Source organism: Candoia aspera, chromosome 1 (genome assembly GCF_035149785.1).
Source record: "Candoia aspera isolate rCanAsp1 chromosome 1, rCanAsp1.hap2, whole genome shotgun sequence".
Lineage (NCBI taxonomy): Eukaryota > Metazoa > Chordata > Lepidosauria > Squamata > Boidae > Candoia > Candoia aspera.
The window spans coordinates 275,544,961-275,560,526 of record NC_086153.1 but is presented as its reverse complement, the minus strand read 5'-3'; the positions used below and the strand labels follow the sequence as shown (position 1 = coordinate 275,560,526).

The 15,566-nt window shown below is 44.3% G+C and overlaps 1 protein-coding gene across 1 annotated transcript in view; it reads right to left on the bottom strand.

Moving 5' to 3' along the window:
* Nucleotides 1-15,566, bottom strand: part of GALNT16 (polypeptide N-acetylgalactosaminyltransferase 16) — a 171,044-nt gene that overhangs the window by 76,110 nt on the left and 79,368 nt on the right. The window contains exon 2 of the mRNA XM_063289812.1: nt 10,145-10,320. Within this exon, the coding sequence (XP_063145882.1) occupies nt 10,145-10,320 (176 nt within the window). The remainder of the gene's footprint in view (nt 1-10,144; nt 10,321-15,566) is intronic.

Sequence of the window (15,566 nt, the reverse complement as noted above, 5' to 3'; positions counted from 1 at the left end):
TGTGAGTCGGGTACATATAGCCTTCCCTCCGCCCATGCGAGGTCCTGGTCCATGGTTACCTTGTTGGGGTTGGCGAGGAGCCAGGGGTCAGATTTCAATGCCGTTATGAAATCTGCCCGTAGCCCCCCTGGTATTAGAGGTTGCCTGCGTCTAGGGGCGGGTTGCATCGTAGTTGTTTGTGAGGGGGGGCAGGCTGTCCCCGAGCGCGACCCCGGGTGACCGCTGCCATACCCAGCTGGGAATCGGAAAGCACCGTCCCTACAATGTTGGAGATAGGCTCCGCATCCTGGGGCAGTCGGGAGAGTGCGTCTGCCAGGAAGTTCTTTTTGCCTGGTATGAACTTCAGCTGGAAGTTGAACCAGCTGAAGAACTGAGCCCATCGTATTTGCTTGGGACTGAGGTGCCGGGGCGTACGGAGCACCTCGAGGTTGTGGTGGTCTGCCCAGACCTCAAACGGGCAAGTCGTCCCTTCCAAAAGGTGACGCCAAGCCTCCAGCGCTGCTTTAACCACAAACGCTTCCTTTTCCCATATGTGCCAGCGCCTCTGTCTCCGAGAATTTCCTCAAGAAATGGCGCATGGCTTCAGGATTCCCGCGGAATCCTTTTGCAGCAGGATGGCACCTATTGAGAAGTCAGAGGTGTCCACCTGCACCACAAAAGGTCATTCGGAGTCCGGGTGAGCTAGGATTGGCTCTGCTGTGAACAGCGCTTTTAGCCTGTCAAATGCGGTTTGACAGGCAGGAGTCCAATTAAGTACGGCCCCCAGGTTTTTTACCTTGCGCGTCTCCCCGACGCCCTTGGTCTTGAGCAAATTGGTTAAGGGTAGGGCGATTTCCACGAACCCCCTCGCGAAGGACCTATAGAAATTCGCAAACCTGACGAAGCTTTGAAGCTGGCGCCTGGTGTGTGGGCGTTCCCAGCTCAAAACTGCCTGGACCTTCGCAGGGTCCATTTCTACGCCTTTGTCAGAGATTCTGTACCCTAGGTAGTCCAAGCGCGATTTGTGGAATTCACACTTGGACAGCTTAGCGTAGAGTTTGGCTTTCCGTAGCTTAGTGAGGACTTGCCTCACCAACCTCTCGTGTTCCCTCTGCGTCCTCGTGTAGATAAGGACATCATCCAGGTAAGCCAGTACGCCCTTGAATAGGTGTTCATGCAGTACCTCGTTGATGAGTTGCATGAAGACCCCCGGGGCCCCCGCAAGACCGAATGGCAGTACCTTGTATTGGAAGGAGCCCAAGGGGCAGTTGAATGCTGTTTTCCACTCATCCCCCTCCCTGATGCGGATTCTGTAATACGCCTCGCGGAGGTCGAGTTTGGAAAACACCCTTCCCTTTGACAGGTGTGCTAGCATGTCCTTTACGAGGGGTAGGGGGTATTTGTTGGATAGGGAAGCGGAATTTAATCCGCGATAATCGGTGCATAGTCTCAGGGTGCCGTCCTTCTTTTCCCGAAATAGGACGAGTGCTCCAACCGGCGAGTTTGCTGGTTCTATGAAGCCCCTGGAGAGGTTTTTATCCAAGAATTCCCACAGCGCCACTAATTCTCTCTGGGTCATGGGGTAGATCTTGGGCTTGGGTAATGGGACGTCTGGGAGCAGTTCAATTGTGCAGTCCGTCTTGCGGTGGGGGGGTAATTGGTCCGCCTCCTCTTCTCTGAAGACATCTGCAAAGTCTGCATATTGCTCCGGCAGTCCTTTGGGGGGGGGTCGTGGGTGTGGTCGATGACTTCTGCCCTCCCCACCATCGGAGCAGATGGTTTGTCTGGTGTCGGTGCCTGGTAGACCCTGTCTTTGAACTTGATGGAGCGTGTCCTCCAGTCTATGTGTGGGTTGTTGCATGCTAGCCAGTGGATCCCCAGGACTATTATGGGTTTCCCTATCTGGGTCACCACAAAGTTTATTGATTCCTTGTGGGTGCCCATTGTCAGGGTGACCATTCCAGTCCTCTGGGTGGCCGGTCTCCCCCCCCCCCCCGCTCTGTAGAACCGTCTAGTTGATGGAATGCCAGTGGTTTAGGGAGGGGGAAACAAGGCAGTTTTAGTGCGGCAACAATGTCCAGGTGGATCAGATTTCTGGAGCACCCAGAATCCACCATAGCTTCAGCCGCAATGGCTCTAGGGCTGTAAGAGAGCTCAATTGTCCCTGCCAAGATGGAGCAATCGTCACTCACCCTGGGGTTGTTGCACCCCTTCTTCACCACCTGCCCAGCGGCGCTGCTTAGAGCAGGTGGGGAGCGTTTTCCGCTGGCTGTTCTTGGGTGTCGATCGCGTCCCCTGCGAGGTAGGCGTCCGCGTCCTCGTCCGGGGTTGCTAACGCTCCTGTCAGCCATCTGGGGGGGTTGGATGGCTTGTGTGGCATCTTCGGTGTGGGTCTGGGCGGGCGATCCGTTGTCCTGTTTTTGTAACAGTCCGCCGCTCGGTGGCCCGTCTTCCCACACCTGGTACACTGCCCGCGGGCAAGCCTCCATTGTTGGTCTGCGTGCCAGATTGGGCCCGACTGTGGGACTGGTCCTCTTGTGCTGGGCGGGATTTTGTCATCTGCGGTTGTGAGCAGGAACGTGCGCTGAGCATGCTCCGCTTTTCCGGCTAGGCAAATCCACCCATGAAGGGAGGCTGGGTCGTCCCTGTAGAGTGCCCATTGAAGCACCTCCCAGTTGAGGCCACACTTGAACATGTCGATCAGGGTGGCCTCAGACCATTCCATGATTTTGCCTGCGAGGACCTTGAATTCGAGGGCGTAGTCGGCCACTGGTTTTCTTCCCTGGTGTAGCGCTTGAAGTGTGCACTTGGCCCTTTCTTTCGCCAGGGGGTCCTCAAAGTAATGCTTCAACTCGGCGAGGAAGTCATGGAAATCGGCCAAGGCTGGGGCTCTGGACTCGGACATCTGCACGTACCAGTCCGCAGCCCTGTCTTGGAGCTTGGTGGCCACCGCCAAGATTTTAGCAGCTTCTGTGTTGAAGCAATGGCTGTATTGGGCCATGTAGTCCCTCGCATTTGTTAGAAAGAAGGACAGTTTCATAGGGTTCCCGTCAAATTGTACGGGGAAGTCTTTGGCGAACCTCCCAATTTGTGGGTCCCCTACCTGTGGGTGGTGAGGGATGGCTCCCACTGGCCTGGGGCCACGAATTCCTGCAACAGAGTCTCGTGCTTGGCCCCTTCCGCTCGGGGTTGTTGGAGGGGTGGGAATGTTGCCCTGATCCCCTCTTGCCCCCTGTGCCGCCTCAGTCTTGGAGCGCTCGCTGACGATTGTTGCTAGGGACTGGAGCATATGTTCCAGGTCTCGTACCCTGGCTTCCAGGGCTGTGACCCTGTCTGGTGTGCCCTGGTCGTCCGACGTCGGTGCTGCCAGATGCTGTCCAGTACGTAGTCTTGCGCCTTCCTGCTCGGGCGTTTGGGGGTAGCGGAGCCTCCAGGTGGAGTAGGGTGTTCCCGTCCAGGGTCCTGCTCCACCGGCCCAAGCGAGGAGTTGCTGGTCCCTGACTTCATCTTCCGTCGGGGTTCTCCCATCTGGGTTGGAGCTCCAGGTCTGGAACTGGGGTGCGGTGTGGGCAGGGTGGGTGTCCGTGTCCCCTTTCGGGTATGCTGTCTCCAGCCGCTGTCAGGTCACCTCTGCCTCTTGCGGGCCATCCTTCACGCCTCTGGTGTGAAGTGCTGGCTCCATCACTGTCCCCGGTTCCGTTTTTCACCAGTTAGTCTCTCCCGCAGAAAAATTTTCGTCCGGTGGAGCTTGGCGATTTTGGTTTGGTGACTCTCAGCTTTATGTCAGGCTCTGCCTGCTACCCAGTAAAACCACAGACACTAGTGTAGGCTTAGGTTCTGGTTTTATTTGAGTATAGAATGCATGCCCTTAGAAAAGCTGAGAGTGAGTGGAGCGCGCCGGAACAGGATTTAAATAGCCCGCGCCGGTCAGTGCTCCACCCCTTCTTACTCCGGGTGTGCCCCGAGCCCCGTTGGTTCCGTTGCCGGTAGGTGAGGGGTTGTGGAGCCCCTCCTGTGCCTCGGGAGTTTCCTTGACTGTTTTCCCAGCCGGTGATGGTTCATTGCCGGGCGATCAGGTTCGTAATCTCTTTGACAGCTCGGGCGCGCCTCGTGGTCTGGTCTTGTCAATTGCTTTCTTTGCAACATTGTATCTCTCTCTTCCACACCTCCGGCTAGAGTCGATACTTTGTTGCCAGCACCTGTTGCTCGCTTTTGTTAGCTAGTTGCCTTTTCCCTTAATCCGCCCGGTACCCATTTCCCTGTATTGTTATGTGAGCCGTTGCGATGTCACAAGCATCGCAACGGTGATCATGACACAGGCAGACAAGAAATGACATTAAGTTGAGAATGGTCTTCATGTTCTGTCTACCTAGGCTGTGGACAGCGAGGCAGAGTACTGCAGCCATAAAATGTGTGCTGGGTACATTTTGTGCTGGCTTCAGAGACAACTTCATCACTGACCATACATGAACAAGGATTGGCGACGAGAGCAGGGTAAAATTGGATGGAAGATTGTGGGAGGAATCCTAGCTGAATTCTAATGTTATTCAGGTGGCATAGGCATTAGAGAGGTAACAGGGGGCCTCATTGGCTTCCATCCATCATGATATTACTCAGCAGGGACTGAAGAGATCTGCAGGTGAACCATATTATTCTCCATCTAGAAGGCACCTCTCAAGCAATATGAACCAGGGGGGCTCATCCAGTATGATTCAAGACAAAATTCCCTTTCATCCTTGTGTTGTAGCTGGCAAGCAAGAATATTTGCTTGTTAATCAAAGGCTTCAAGCCTGCATATAACTGCTGCATGAAGTCTGGCTGACAAAGACTCAAACAAGAAACACTAAGAACATTCTGACCTTGAAACAAGTGGCCCAATCAAAAAACCATTCAAGCTCCCTTGGTTTTGGACATTCCTACTCTCTAAACCAGTAGACTAGGCTCAAAGAGGTATAACGCTAATGGTTTAAAATGATAATAATGAAAAAAAAGAGTGGTATTCATATTGCCAGTCTCATAAATTGCTCTCCTCAGAAGGGAGATTCATGGATTTTCTGATCTTTTTCTAATTGGTCATATAATGTTCTGAAGCAAAAAGAAATTTGGAAGAAATGAACAAGAATCCATATTTTTAAAATCAATATCAATGTAAAGGTTAAATACCTCAGACAGCAATTGCACTGAAAACATAATAGCCTAGTTCAGAAGAATGTATCTCAATTTAATAAGCCTATATGTGTGTTCTTTAAAATCTGGCCCTTTGTAGTGTCAGATGTAATATGTTCTTTTGTTAACATTGGGCACATTCAGAATGAGCCATGCACCTGTACATGTAACCCCTTCCTCCTTTGTAGCATGAATGATCAGATAAGGAAATCTCTAATTAACCAGAGCTTCCTTGCTCATCCAAATGAGGAAACTATGGTTACCAGCTAACAGAAGACATTCCATGTGCCGGAGGAATTAATTGGATACCACCCAAAGGAATTTTGGAGATAATGACTGCGCTGAATATTGAAGAAAAAACTGGAAACAGATATATCTTCAACTGAGAGGACTAGCGTGAACATCACCATACTGCTTCATCTGGAACGATAATAAATAGGGTCCCAGACAGCACAGAGTACACATCTTCAGAATCTCAGCTGCACATGTGGAGGTCAGAAAGAAAATAAGGTGGGGCCAGAGGGCCCATTTTCTCCAGTCTGAAACCCTTCATGGTGCTATATGCCTTCAGAGAACCCTGGTTTGTTTTTGTGACTTCTTGTCCCATCGTCCAGTCTTCCTCTCTGGAAACCTCTAAAATGCTGTCAGTACACTTTTGATCAAGGCCAGATATAAGAAGCATAAAACTTCTTTGGCTGCAAAAATCCAGGTGACTGCTACAGGACATCAAAAAGCCATGAAAACCTTTAACTCTTTGTTGCTGTCTAGTGTTCATTCAGATTTTTGCAGCCCAGAACTGATAGCCCTAACGTCTTGTCACACATGACCTTCAGTGGTCATCAGACCATTTCTGGGCATCAATTCAAAGTGCTGCTTAGCATGTGTAAATATTCATTCAAGTTTGGACCAGACTATTTTTTGAAAGTCTGCATTCCCCAGATGACAGATCAAAAATTCACAAGAGAACTTTGTTTTTCTTTCCCAACACCATTAGAAGCCTGTTTGACAGGACTATGAGAAAGGACATTCTTATTTGCTGTTGTTTTGAACTTGCTTGCCAAGGAAGGGTAGGTGAAGACTGCTAAAATAGGTTTTAATCACTATTATTTACTATTATTATCCAAGTGTGGGATTTAATAGCTTTTTTAAACCACGAGTTGCTGATTTATTTGTTTTTATTTGTTTATAATCCTGCATTCTAATCTGTATTTTATTATTAACTTCTTGAGCACCATTGTAGAGGAAACATGGGTTATAAATTGAATAAATAGATTAAGATATTTTCATAGCAGGAACAATAGTCTCTAATTTTTCTAATCAGCTGAAGGGTATATATAAAATTTGACAAATTGGAGCAATATGTTATAATTAAGAACTAATTTTTATAAATGTGGAAAACCAGTTGTAGAACTGCTAGTTATATAAGAAGACAACTACTGAAAATTGTGTTAAAAGTAATTTGAAATATGATAATGCCATTTGTTATTTGATCCATCAATGACTTTCCAGGACATTTAAAAACAAAGTGGTGGGAAAACAGGTAATTACCCATTCATAGCTAAAAAGATAGAAAATTAAAGTCTTTGGAAGACACAATAACATAAGACTACAATATAATCATTCATTCTTCATATTGCTAAGCTATCCAGAGAGGTTAAATTACTCAGATTATGAGAAGAAAAGAATAGTTGCTATAACTCTGAAAACCTTACCAGGTTATTTTGGAAACACGTGTATGTGCAGACACATTTTCTCTGAGCACAGCCTTTGCCAACCTGAGGCTCATCAGAAATGTTGAATGCTCATGTTGGCTGCAAATTAGGGAAACTGAAGCCTAAAATATCCAGACAGAACCAGATTTGGGAAGGGTCTGTGGTTCTTATGGTTATAATGGATTTGACTAACTGTACCTAACCAGTAGGGTTGTGAAGATGGAAGGGATTTTTAAAGTAACCTACTGGCAACTCCACCTTTTTCCACAATTTTGCCAACTTCAGATAATTTATCAGAATCCCACATTCTAGAATAGCAACATGTTGTCTATTCTGATAGGCAGAGCATCCCAGATTTGTGATTGGAGTTCTTCTCAATCCTACCTTCAGAAACCAGAAATTAAGCCTGCAACTTCCAGCATGCAAAGCAAAGGCCGCGTACCTGAACAACAGCACACCTGCCAACCTGCAAGAATGGGCAACTGAAATGTTAAAATGTTCTGTGCAGTGTCCCAACCCATTTTGTATTTGATTTATGTATTTATGAATTGTCTAAAGCTAATTCTATTAACAACTGGGGTGGTCTACTATATTAGAATGAGTTCAGAACAATATAACAAAAAATAAAAATAAATGTCAGAAAGAAAATAAATTGTACAACCCAGACACAGAACATTCCCATTAGACGACTGCCACAGACCCTAGCCAAGGCCTGAGGGAGAAGCTAGGTTTTTAGAGTCTATGTAAACAAGGCCCAGGTAGATGCCATACAAATGTCTGGGGGAATGCTGTTCAAGGTGGCAGGTGCTGTGTCAGAGAAGATCCATCATTTAATGGATGGGACTTGAAGCATGCCAACTACACCCTATCATACAGGATGGACAGAAACTACAGGAAATAGATGAAAGGGTCCTTCAAACATCCAGGCCCTATGCCATGAAGGTCTTTATAGGTAATAGCCACCACCTTGAATTTCATCCAACTGGTAATCAGTGCAGCTCACAGATTAGCGGTGTTACATGATCATAACATGGTGTGCTCACAATGGTCCACACCACTGTGTTCAGGACCAGCTGCAGCTTCCAAGTGATCTTCAAGGGCGTAGTCCACACACAAGGAGACCAAGGCATGAGATACTATTTGAAGTGCCTGCCAGTCCAGGAACAGACACAAGTGGCACACAAGGTTCTCCTGGTTACAGCTGCTACCTGCTGCTCAAGCAGGAGCAGTGATCCAGGAAACCCCCCAAACTGCATACCAGTTCTCTCAGGGGAGGTAAAATCCCACTGAGAACTAAAGATGGAAAGTCTTTGGGACTGGGTGGTCTAAATACACACAGACATTGAGTTTTGCTAGGGCTGAGCCTGAGTTCATTCCTCCCATTCCCATAGCTTCCAGCCACCAGGATAACAACATCACTTGATTGGTCCAGGGCTGAGATAAACAAAGGGTATTATCATACTGATAATACCTGACCCTGAACTGATGGATGACCTTGCCCATCAGCCTTATGCAGTTACTAAACAGAAAGGGTGACAGCATCAAAACTATTTAGCACTGTGGAAACAGCCTGAGCAAAAATAATCCAAATAATCCAAATAATCAGTGACAGCAACTGGGACTGAAGCAAGACTTGTCATTTATGAATCCACCCAAACTCTTAAGAAACTTCTTTCCTTGCCTGCAAAGTTCTGTAAGTAGCAGATGTGTTTTTGCAAATTAGGTAAGCAGTTAATTTGTTGTTTTTAGATGCCATAATCTCTCAGAAAGTATTTACCTGCGAGTTCTGTATACACTCTGACTGCAGTATGACCTTCTATTGAATTCTTTAAGGAGCTTCTAACCTGGGTTATATTTTTCCTAACCAAGATTAAAGTATTTTCACAAAGATAATTACTGGTTGAGAAGAGTAACACGTATTTCAGAAAACAAGAAAGTACTGGAAACTGTTTACCAATAGCTGCATCTTACAGAGCAGATAGCTGGTGGCCAAACTTGTCAATCCTTACTTTCCAAGGCTCATGGCAGGTAGGTGTATGAAATGTTGGTTTTCCTGTGCCAAACTTTCAAGTAGTGCTTCCCTTTGATAAAAAATATATATGGGACAATGTAAGCCTATCTTATTCATGGGCTGGGGAGGAGATGAAGGCTCTGACTTTTTTCCACAGTAGGATGCAAGTGGGAAAAGACCAACAGCCCTTAGCAACTTCTGATGACTCTTCATTTACAATTACACCAAAAGCTGGATTTCTTAATTGTGATGAGGCATAAATAATGTTACCTCAGGGCAGATGAAAAAAAATAGCTTTCCTTTTCTAGACAGCTTCAGTCATTGTATGGGCTGTTCATTCTTTGGCTAAAAATACTGAAAAGTCTTCCTTATAAAACCAAAGGAACAGAAGAGTCACCAAGATTTGAGATTAGCTCTTTAAAAAACAACAGCTGAGAATTTGAGCATTATGGTTCATGGGATGGGCAGTTGAAGCTCATGCAAATACACAATTTTTTCATAGCTGGTAAACCACAATTCCAGGAGGAATGACCAAATTCTCTACTCTGGTAGGGCAAAAATGGCAATCAGCAACTCTTTGGGCCTTTCTCCAGAGTTTTTCATCCTTCCTTGAGTCAGCAGAAAACTATATTGGCATGAAATTGGCCATCTCCACTGTTAGTTCCTATCCTGCCTATATTGCCTCTGTTCCCAGTGACTGCCAATCACCTGATTTTCCTCCAAAATGATGGGTGGCAAAGCCTAACAGATTTTATGCACCTTGAGTTTGCCATTGGACCATGTCAGAATAAAAAAGATAATACATTTTTAATGCTGGTCCAACCAAGGAAAACTTTGGCTTGTCTTACTCATGGGCTGGACATGAGATGAAGGCAACACCATGGGGACAGGGCAGGGAAAAATGGTGTTGTCAGGGCATGTTTGTGCTGTGCAGAAAAGCTCATTTTGAGGCTCTTTACTAGATACAATTTAATAGGATCTTTAATAGGAACTAAACATATATGACCATCTGGCCCAGTTCATTACAATATCACATTTCTAGAGATTTGCTTAAATGTTAAATAATGCTTCTGTCTTCTATGACATCCTTACATTAACCATATCCAGATGTTAAAATAAATAAAACAGCCTGCACTAAGGATGAGAAGCTTTTGTCGGGTGGGTTACAGATAATGCTTTTCTGTCTTTCAAAATTAAGATGACCCAAAGATTAGGTCACAGAGATGCCATGGTACAAAGTATTGATTACAATCCATACTTGTCTGCAGTACAGTACCTGTAATGTCTAGTGTCTCGGATGGGCCGGTCACTGCTCAGTTTATCGCTCTCCAACTGATTGAAAGCATGTTGCCGATAAGGGTCTTCTCCAGCCTTCAGCAGCTTTGAGGATACGTAGGCCTTTTCATCAAATCCCCTTAAGCCATTTTTCTCAGCTTGTGGTGGCTTGGATGGCTGGAGAGAGACAGAATTAAGAGTTAGTCCCATAGAGGAGAAGGCCTTTTAGGACACAAGTAATGTGACAACCTGATACTTTCTGCAGAGAGCCAGAAACTGATTTTCAAAGCAATAGGTGCAAAGATTTATTTGAAAAAAATGAGGCACATATATTTATTTTGCCAACACAATTATTGCCTAATTGACTATGCTCGTGCAGAAGAAACAAAGGCTATGTTTCCTTATATTCCAGTCTCAATTTGAGTATTCTTATATTCTTTTCTTTTGTCCCCCCACCTTTTTTTTTTCCTTGTGCCTTCGAGTCAGTCTTGACTTCTGGCAACTGCCTGGACAAGTCTCTGCAGTTTTCTTGGCAAGGTTTTTTGGAAGTGGTTTGTCATTGCGTTCTTCCTAGGGCAGAGAGAGAGTGACTGGCCCAAGGTCACCCAGCTGGCTTTGTGCCTAAGGTAGGACTAGAACTCACAGTTTCCTGGTTTCTAGACTTAACCACTACACCAAACTGCTCGTGGTGGGCCCTCCTTCCCAGTAATACACTTAAAATATTGCAGACTTCAATTTAGGGTACGTAACTATATTTTGAATGTTATATTTATGGAGGGAATGATAAAAGAAATAATTATTTTAAATTCCAAATAGATTGCTAAATTAAGAGGCCTAAATGACAGTCCATTAACATTATAGTTTTCATATTGCAGTTCTTCAAACTTGGTAGTATAATTTTCATATAATGAAGATCTATCATAGTTATGTCAATTTTACTCTGATTTGGTAAGGAAAATTAAAAATATAACATATCTGCATATAGTTCTGTAGAGCAGAAGGCTTCTGCATCCAACTAAGTACTAGCTTTTGTCAAGAAAGAGATCAAAAGAACAATTAAGAAAGGAAGATCAGCTGTCCCGCCCTGATAAATATTTAGATATCCTGAAACTACAACTCTGGTATTCTCAGCTTGATGCCAAGTTAAAGAAAATTAAGCCAGAATGATATTCATTATGATCAAGTGAATGCTTTCTGGAGGATATTTTTGGTTGGAAATTCAAACCAATCATCCCTTTAAAATAGAGCCACAGTGATAAGAATACTATTTCTGTGGTATTTTAAAGTACTATTTAACAAACATGATGTTCCAACTACACATAATTTTTCAAGCACAGTGTTCATTTATTTGTTTGTTTGTTTTAAGAAGTGTAGTTGGGGGGGGCAACTGATCAAAGTTTCAACAATTAACTGGGCTTTTTCCATAGAATCAGAGTTGGAAGGAGTCATTGAATCCATTATGTTCAACCCCTGCTCAAAACTGTTTGCACTTTAAATTATTATTCCCCCAAGAATGGAAAAATAATTAACCACTCATCCTTCCCACCAGCTTCATAGCTGTCACCCAGTAAAAAAGTAAAATAAAATACTCCAGATGACTTCATGAATATATATCCCTGGACTCTTTTTAGCAACAATATGGAATTGGTCTGTCTTTGCCTTCTCGGATGCTTTTTTCACCTTTCTGATCCAACCAATGACCTTTGTCATCTCTCATCCAAGTACTGTCTTACTTACTATTTTAAGATAAATCATGGTCAGCTAGGTGCTGTCACATAGCTAGCCTTTTCTTCCTGAATTCCTAGCCAACATCAACTTCAGCCAAGAATGAATTCTAAGAAATATAGCCCATTACATCTGAGGAGCATTAAGTTGGGAAAGGTTAATGTAGAATCATCTCACATGGTCAGTTACTTTGACCTGAAAGGATAATTGTCAAAAGCCTACTAAATCTGTTCAAAAAAAAGGAAGGGCTTACATCACAATTTACAGTCCCACAGAAATGTACTGTAGTATGTACTCCTCCTCCACCACTGCTTTGCATGAACAAGTTCCCCTTCTATCGGTACAATAACCACTTCCATCTCCTCTAGGCTGAAATGAACCTCATTGTTAGAATAAAGAGCTGAAATTGATAGATGCTACATAGACAGTGTGATTGAATCTATAATCTTGAAAGGTTCTCTGGGATGCACAGCTTCACTGAGAGGCACTAGAACATACTAAATGGAAGAAAAATATTTGTTAAAATGGTTGAAGACAGTCATTGTTCAGCTTGTTGTCAATAACTGCCCAGACCTTATACTTAGGGAGAAAGTACGTTTAGGAAATTCTTTCTGATGAATAGCCATGGAAAATGCATCCTATTTTGATTCAGCAAACGGTATAGAAAATCCATATCTTTTCTTCCAGCTTTATTGCAGTCTCCCTTTCTGTTTTAAAACACTTAAAATATGCTGTTTTCTGAATGACTCTTGCCCAATTGACTGTTCAGTGAAGGTCATGCCAACTATACATGAGAATGTGAAAGGAGAACTGGTGTGACTAGTGTATACAGCATTTATCCCCTTTAATACAGTGAAAATACAGGTAGTCCTTGGTTAACAATGGTATTTGGGACTGAGAACTCCATCGCTAAGTGACACAGTCGTAAAGTGCAACATCCTGTGACCACATTGACTTATGATGGCAGTTCCAGCAGTTCCAGTTGCAGTCATAAGGCAAATTCTGTGCAGTCATTAGGCATATCACATGATTGCCATTTATGGCCTCCTGACAGCTTCTCCATTGACTTTGCTTCTCGGAAGCTGGCAGTGAAGGTGTGAGGTTTGAGCCTGCTTCTGGCTCTGAAAATGAAACTTATCCGGAGTCAGAAGGGGAAAAGGAAACTTATCAGGAGGGACTTGGAGAAGCTGAACCAGGAAGTGACTCAGCAGAGCAGAAGAATTTGCAAATGCGGATTGGACAAACTCTGGAGGGGGATTTGAATCCTTAAATCAGTGCATGAGACTGGAGAGCTGAAAAGCACAGAAATCAGAAGGCAGCCCGATTGGCTGCAGAAGAGAAAAGGAAAGGAAAGGAACACATTAAAAGGCAAGCACGCATTGAGCAAGCTGCTGGAGACAACCGATCCTTCACTCTCACAGCAATTGCGGAAGAGTCCTTACCAGTGTCAGAAGCTTTGCCTGTAGCCAGCGTGGAACCAGAGCCAGCGCCTTCTGCCACCACAGACCCACCTGCTGCACAAACCGCTCCAGTCAAGCCTCTTCCTTCCATTCCTGCAGAGCACAGTCTCGTGTCCAGGTCCAAGCCTCATTGTATCTCATTGTATCACTCCAGCGCATTCCAGGTGTGCTCCCAGATTCAATCCTTGCCTAGATTCTCCAGTCCAGTCCCGTCTTGCTTCCAGTCTGCAGACTCACCTAGATTCTCTAGTCCGGTCTAGTCTTGCTTCCAGTCTGCAGCCTCACCTTGCTTCCAGTTCTCAGCCTTGCCTAGATTCTCCAGTCCAGTCCAGCTTAGCCTTCAGAGCCAAGCCTTGCCTAGAGGTTCCAGTCCAGTCTTGCCTAGCCTCCACGTGTCAGCCCGGTCCTATCTGCATGCCAGTTCACAGAACCTTGCCTCCAGCTTCTGCCTTGCCATGCACTCTAGCTTCACCAAGTCTGACAGCTTTGATCAGAGAGTTAGTTGAATTCTGTCTTGCTGTTCTGCCACAATCTGATCCTGCAGCCTTGCCTGTTCATCTGTCACTGCCTGGGTGGTCTTGGTTGAAATTGCTTTGCCTTATTTATTCACCAGGACTTTACTACTGTAAATAGTTGCTTTAAATAAAGAGTTTTAATAATAATTCTGTCTGGCCACCTCATAGTCTGAACAGGACAGAAGGTTGCAAATGGTAATCTCGTGACTATAGGATGCTGCGACCATCGTAATTGTGAGCCAGTTGCCAAGCGCCTGAATCACAATCACATGATCGTGGGGACACTGCGACAGCCGCAAGTTCAAGGACCAGCTGTAAGTTTCCTCATTCAGTGCTGCCGTAACTTCAAATGGTTGCTGAATGAATTATCATTAACCAAGGACTACCTGTAAAGGAAACTACAATTTTGTGAGGAAGACTGTATAAACCATACAGTTTCTCAAAACCTTACAGCAGCAAAGTGATTAAAAATAAGTCTCTAGTTATCTGAAAAGTTTAGAGTTTCAAGTAGAAAAACAGCTGATAAATGAAAAATATCCAAAATTATACGTATTTAAGATGGATGAACCTATATAGAATTACATTTGAGAAATAACCTGGAACTGAACTGTTTACCTTTGACATTTCAGCTTTTTCTTCTTTTCATATGTCTGAAACAATTATCTTCAGTTTTAAAATAAGGTATTGGACAAATGTGACAGACATATAGATTCCTGTATGCTGTTTTATCTGCAAACGTTTGCTGGTTTTCCTTCCAGATCTCTGGAAATGCCAGAGGCAAAATACTTAAATATTTATTTTTTGTGGAAAGCATTTTCCCTTCACAGCTGATAAAGGCTGCCGATGGAGCCCCCCCACCCAAAAAAATAATTATACAATTCCTGCCCATAGTTTTGCACTCTAAAGCATGAGTCTCAAAGAAAAAGATATGGGAGTTTAGATTGGGAAACGCATCTAAAAATGGCAGTTTGGCTGCCACATGAATGGCAATATATTAAGATTTGCTATGGAATATTTTTGTTTCTGCACACTGTATAAAGCCTATCTTCATTATTCTTGTTTCAGCATGATGGTTGAGTGATTCTAGAAGATGTGATGAGTGAAGAAAAGGCCCAAGTGCCTTCTAGACTCATCCAACTGTTGTTGCACCAAAATAATAATGAAGACAGGTTTTATATCGCCTTAGTGATGGCTGGGTGGGTGTAAAGTTTGGGCAGCTGCTTCAAACTGAAAATATTTCTCCTAAGCAAGATTCTCACAGAGATTTCTTTAATTAGATTTATTGAGATGAAAGGGATAGGATTATGAGAATTTCAGCAACCGAATAATTTCCAGTTTAAAACAAATTTATCCTCCAATAATAACCAGCCTTAGAACTGGCAAAGAAGCTATCAAAGTGCTGGATAGCTTCTGCCTTCTAGGATCAACCGTCAACAGTAAAGGAACAAACAGTTAAGAAATACATTACAGACTAGCACTTTTTAGAGCAGCCACAAAGGCCTTAGAAAAGATATTCAAATGCTATGACGTGTCTATACCTACAAAGATCAGAATCTTGCAAGCCATGGTATTCTCTGTGACACTCTTTGGAAGTGAAAGTTGGACTTCGAAGAAACAGGACAGGAAGAATATTGATGCCTTTGAACTTTGATGTTGCAGAAGACTCCTGAGAATACCATGGGCAGCCAAGAAAACAAACCCATGGATCATTGAATAAATCAAC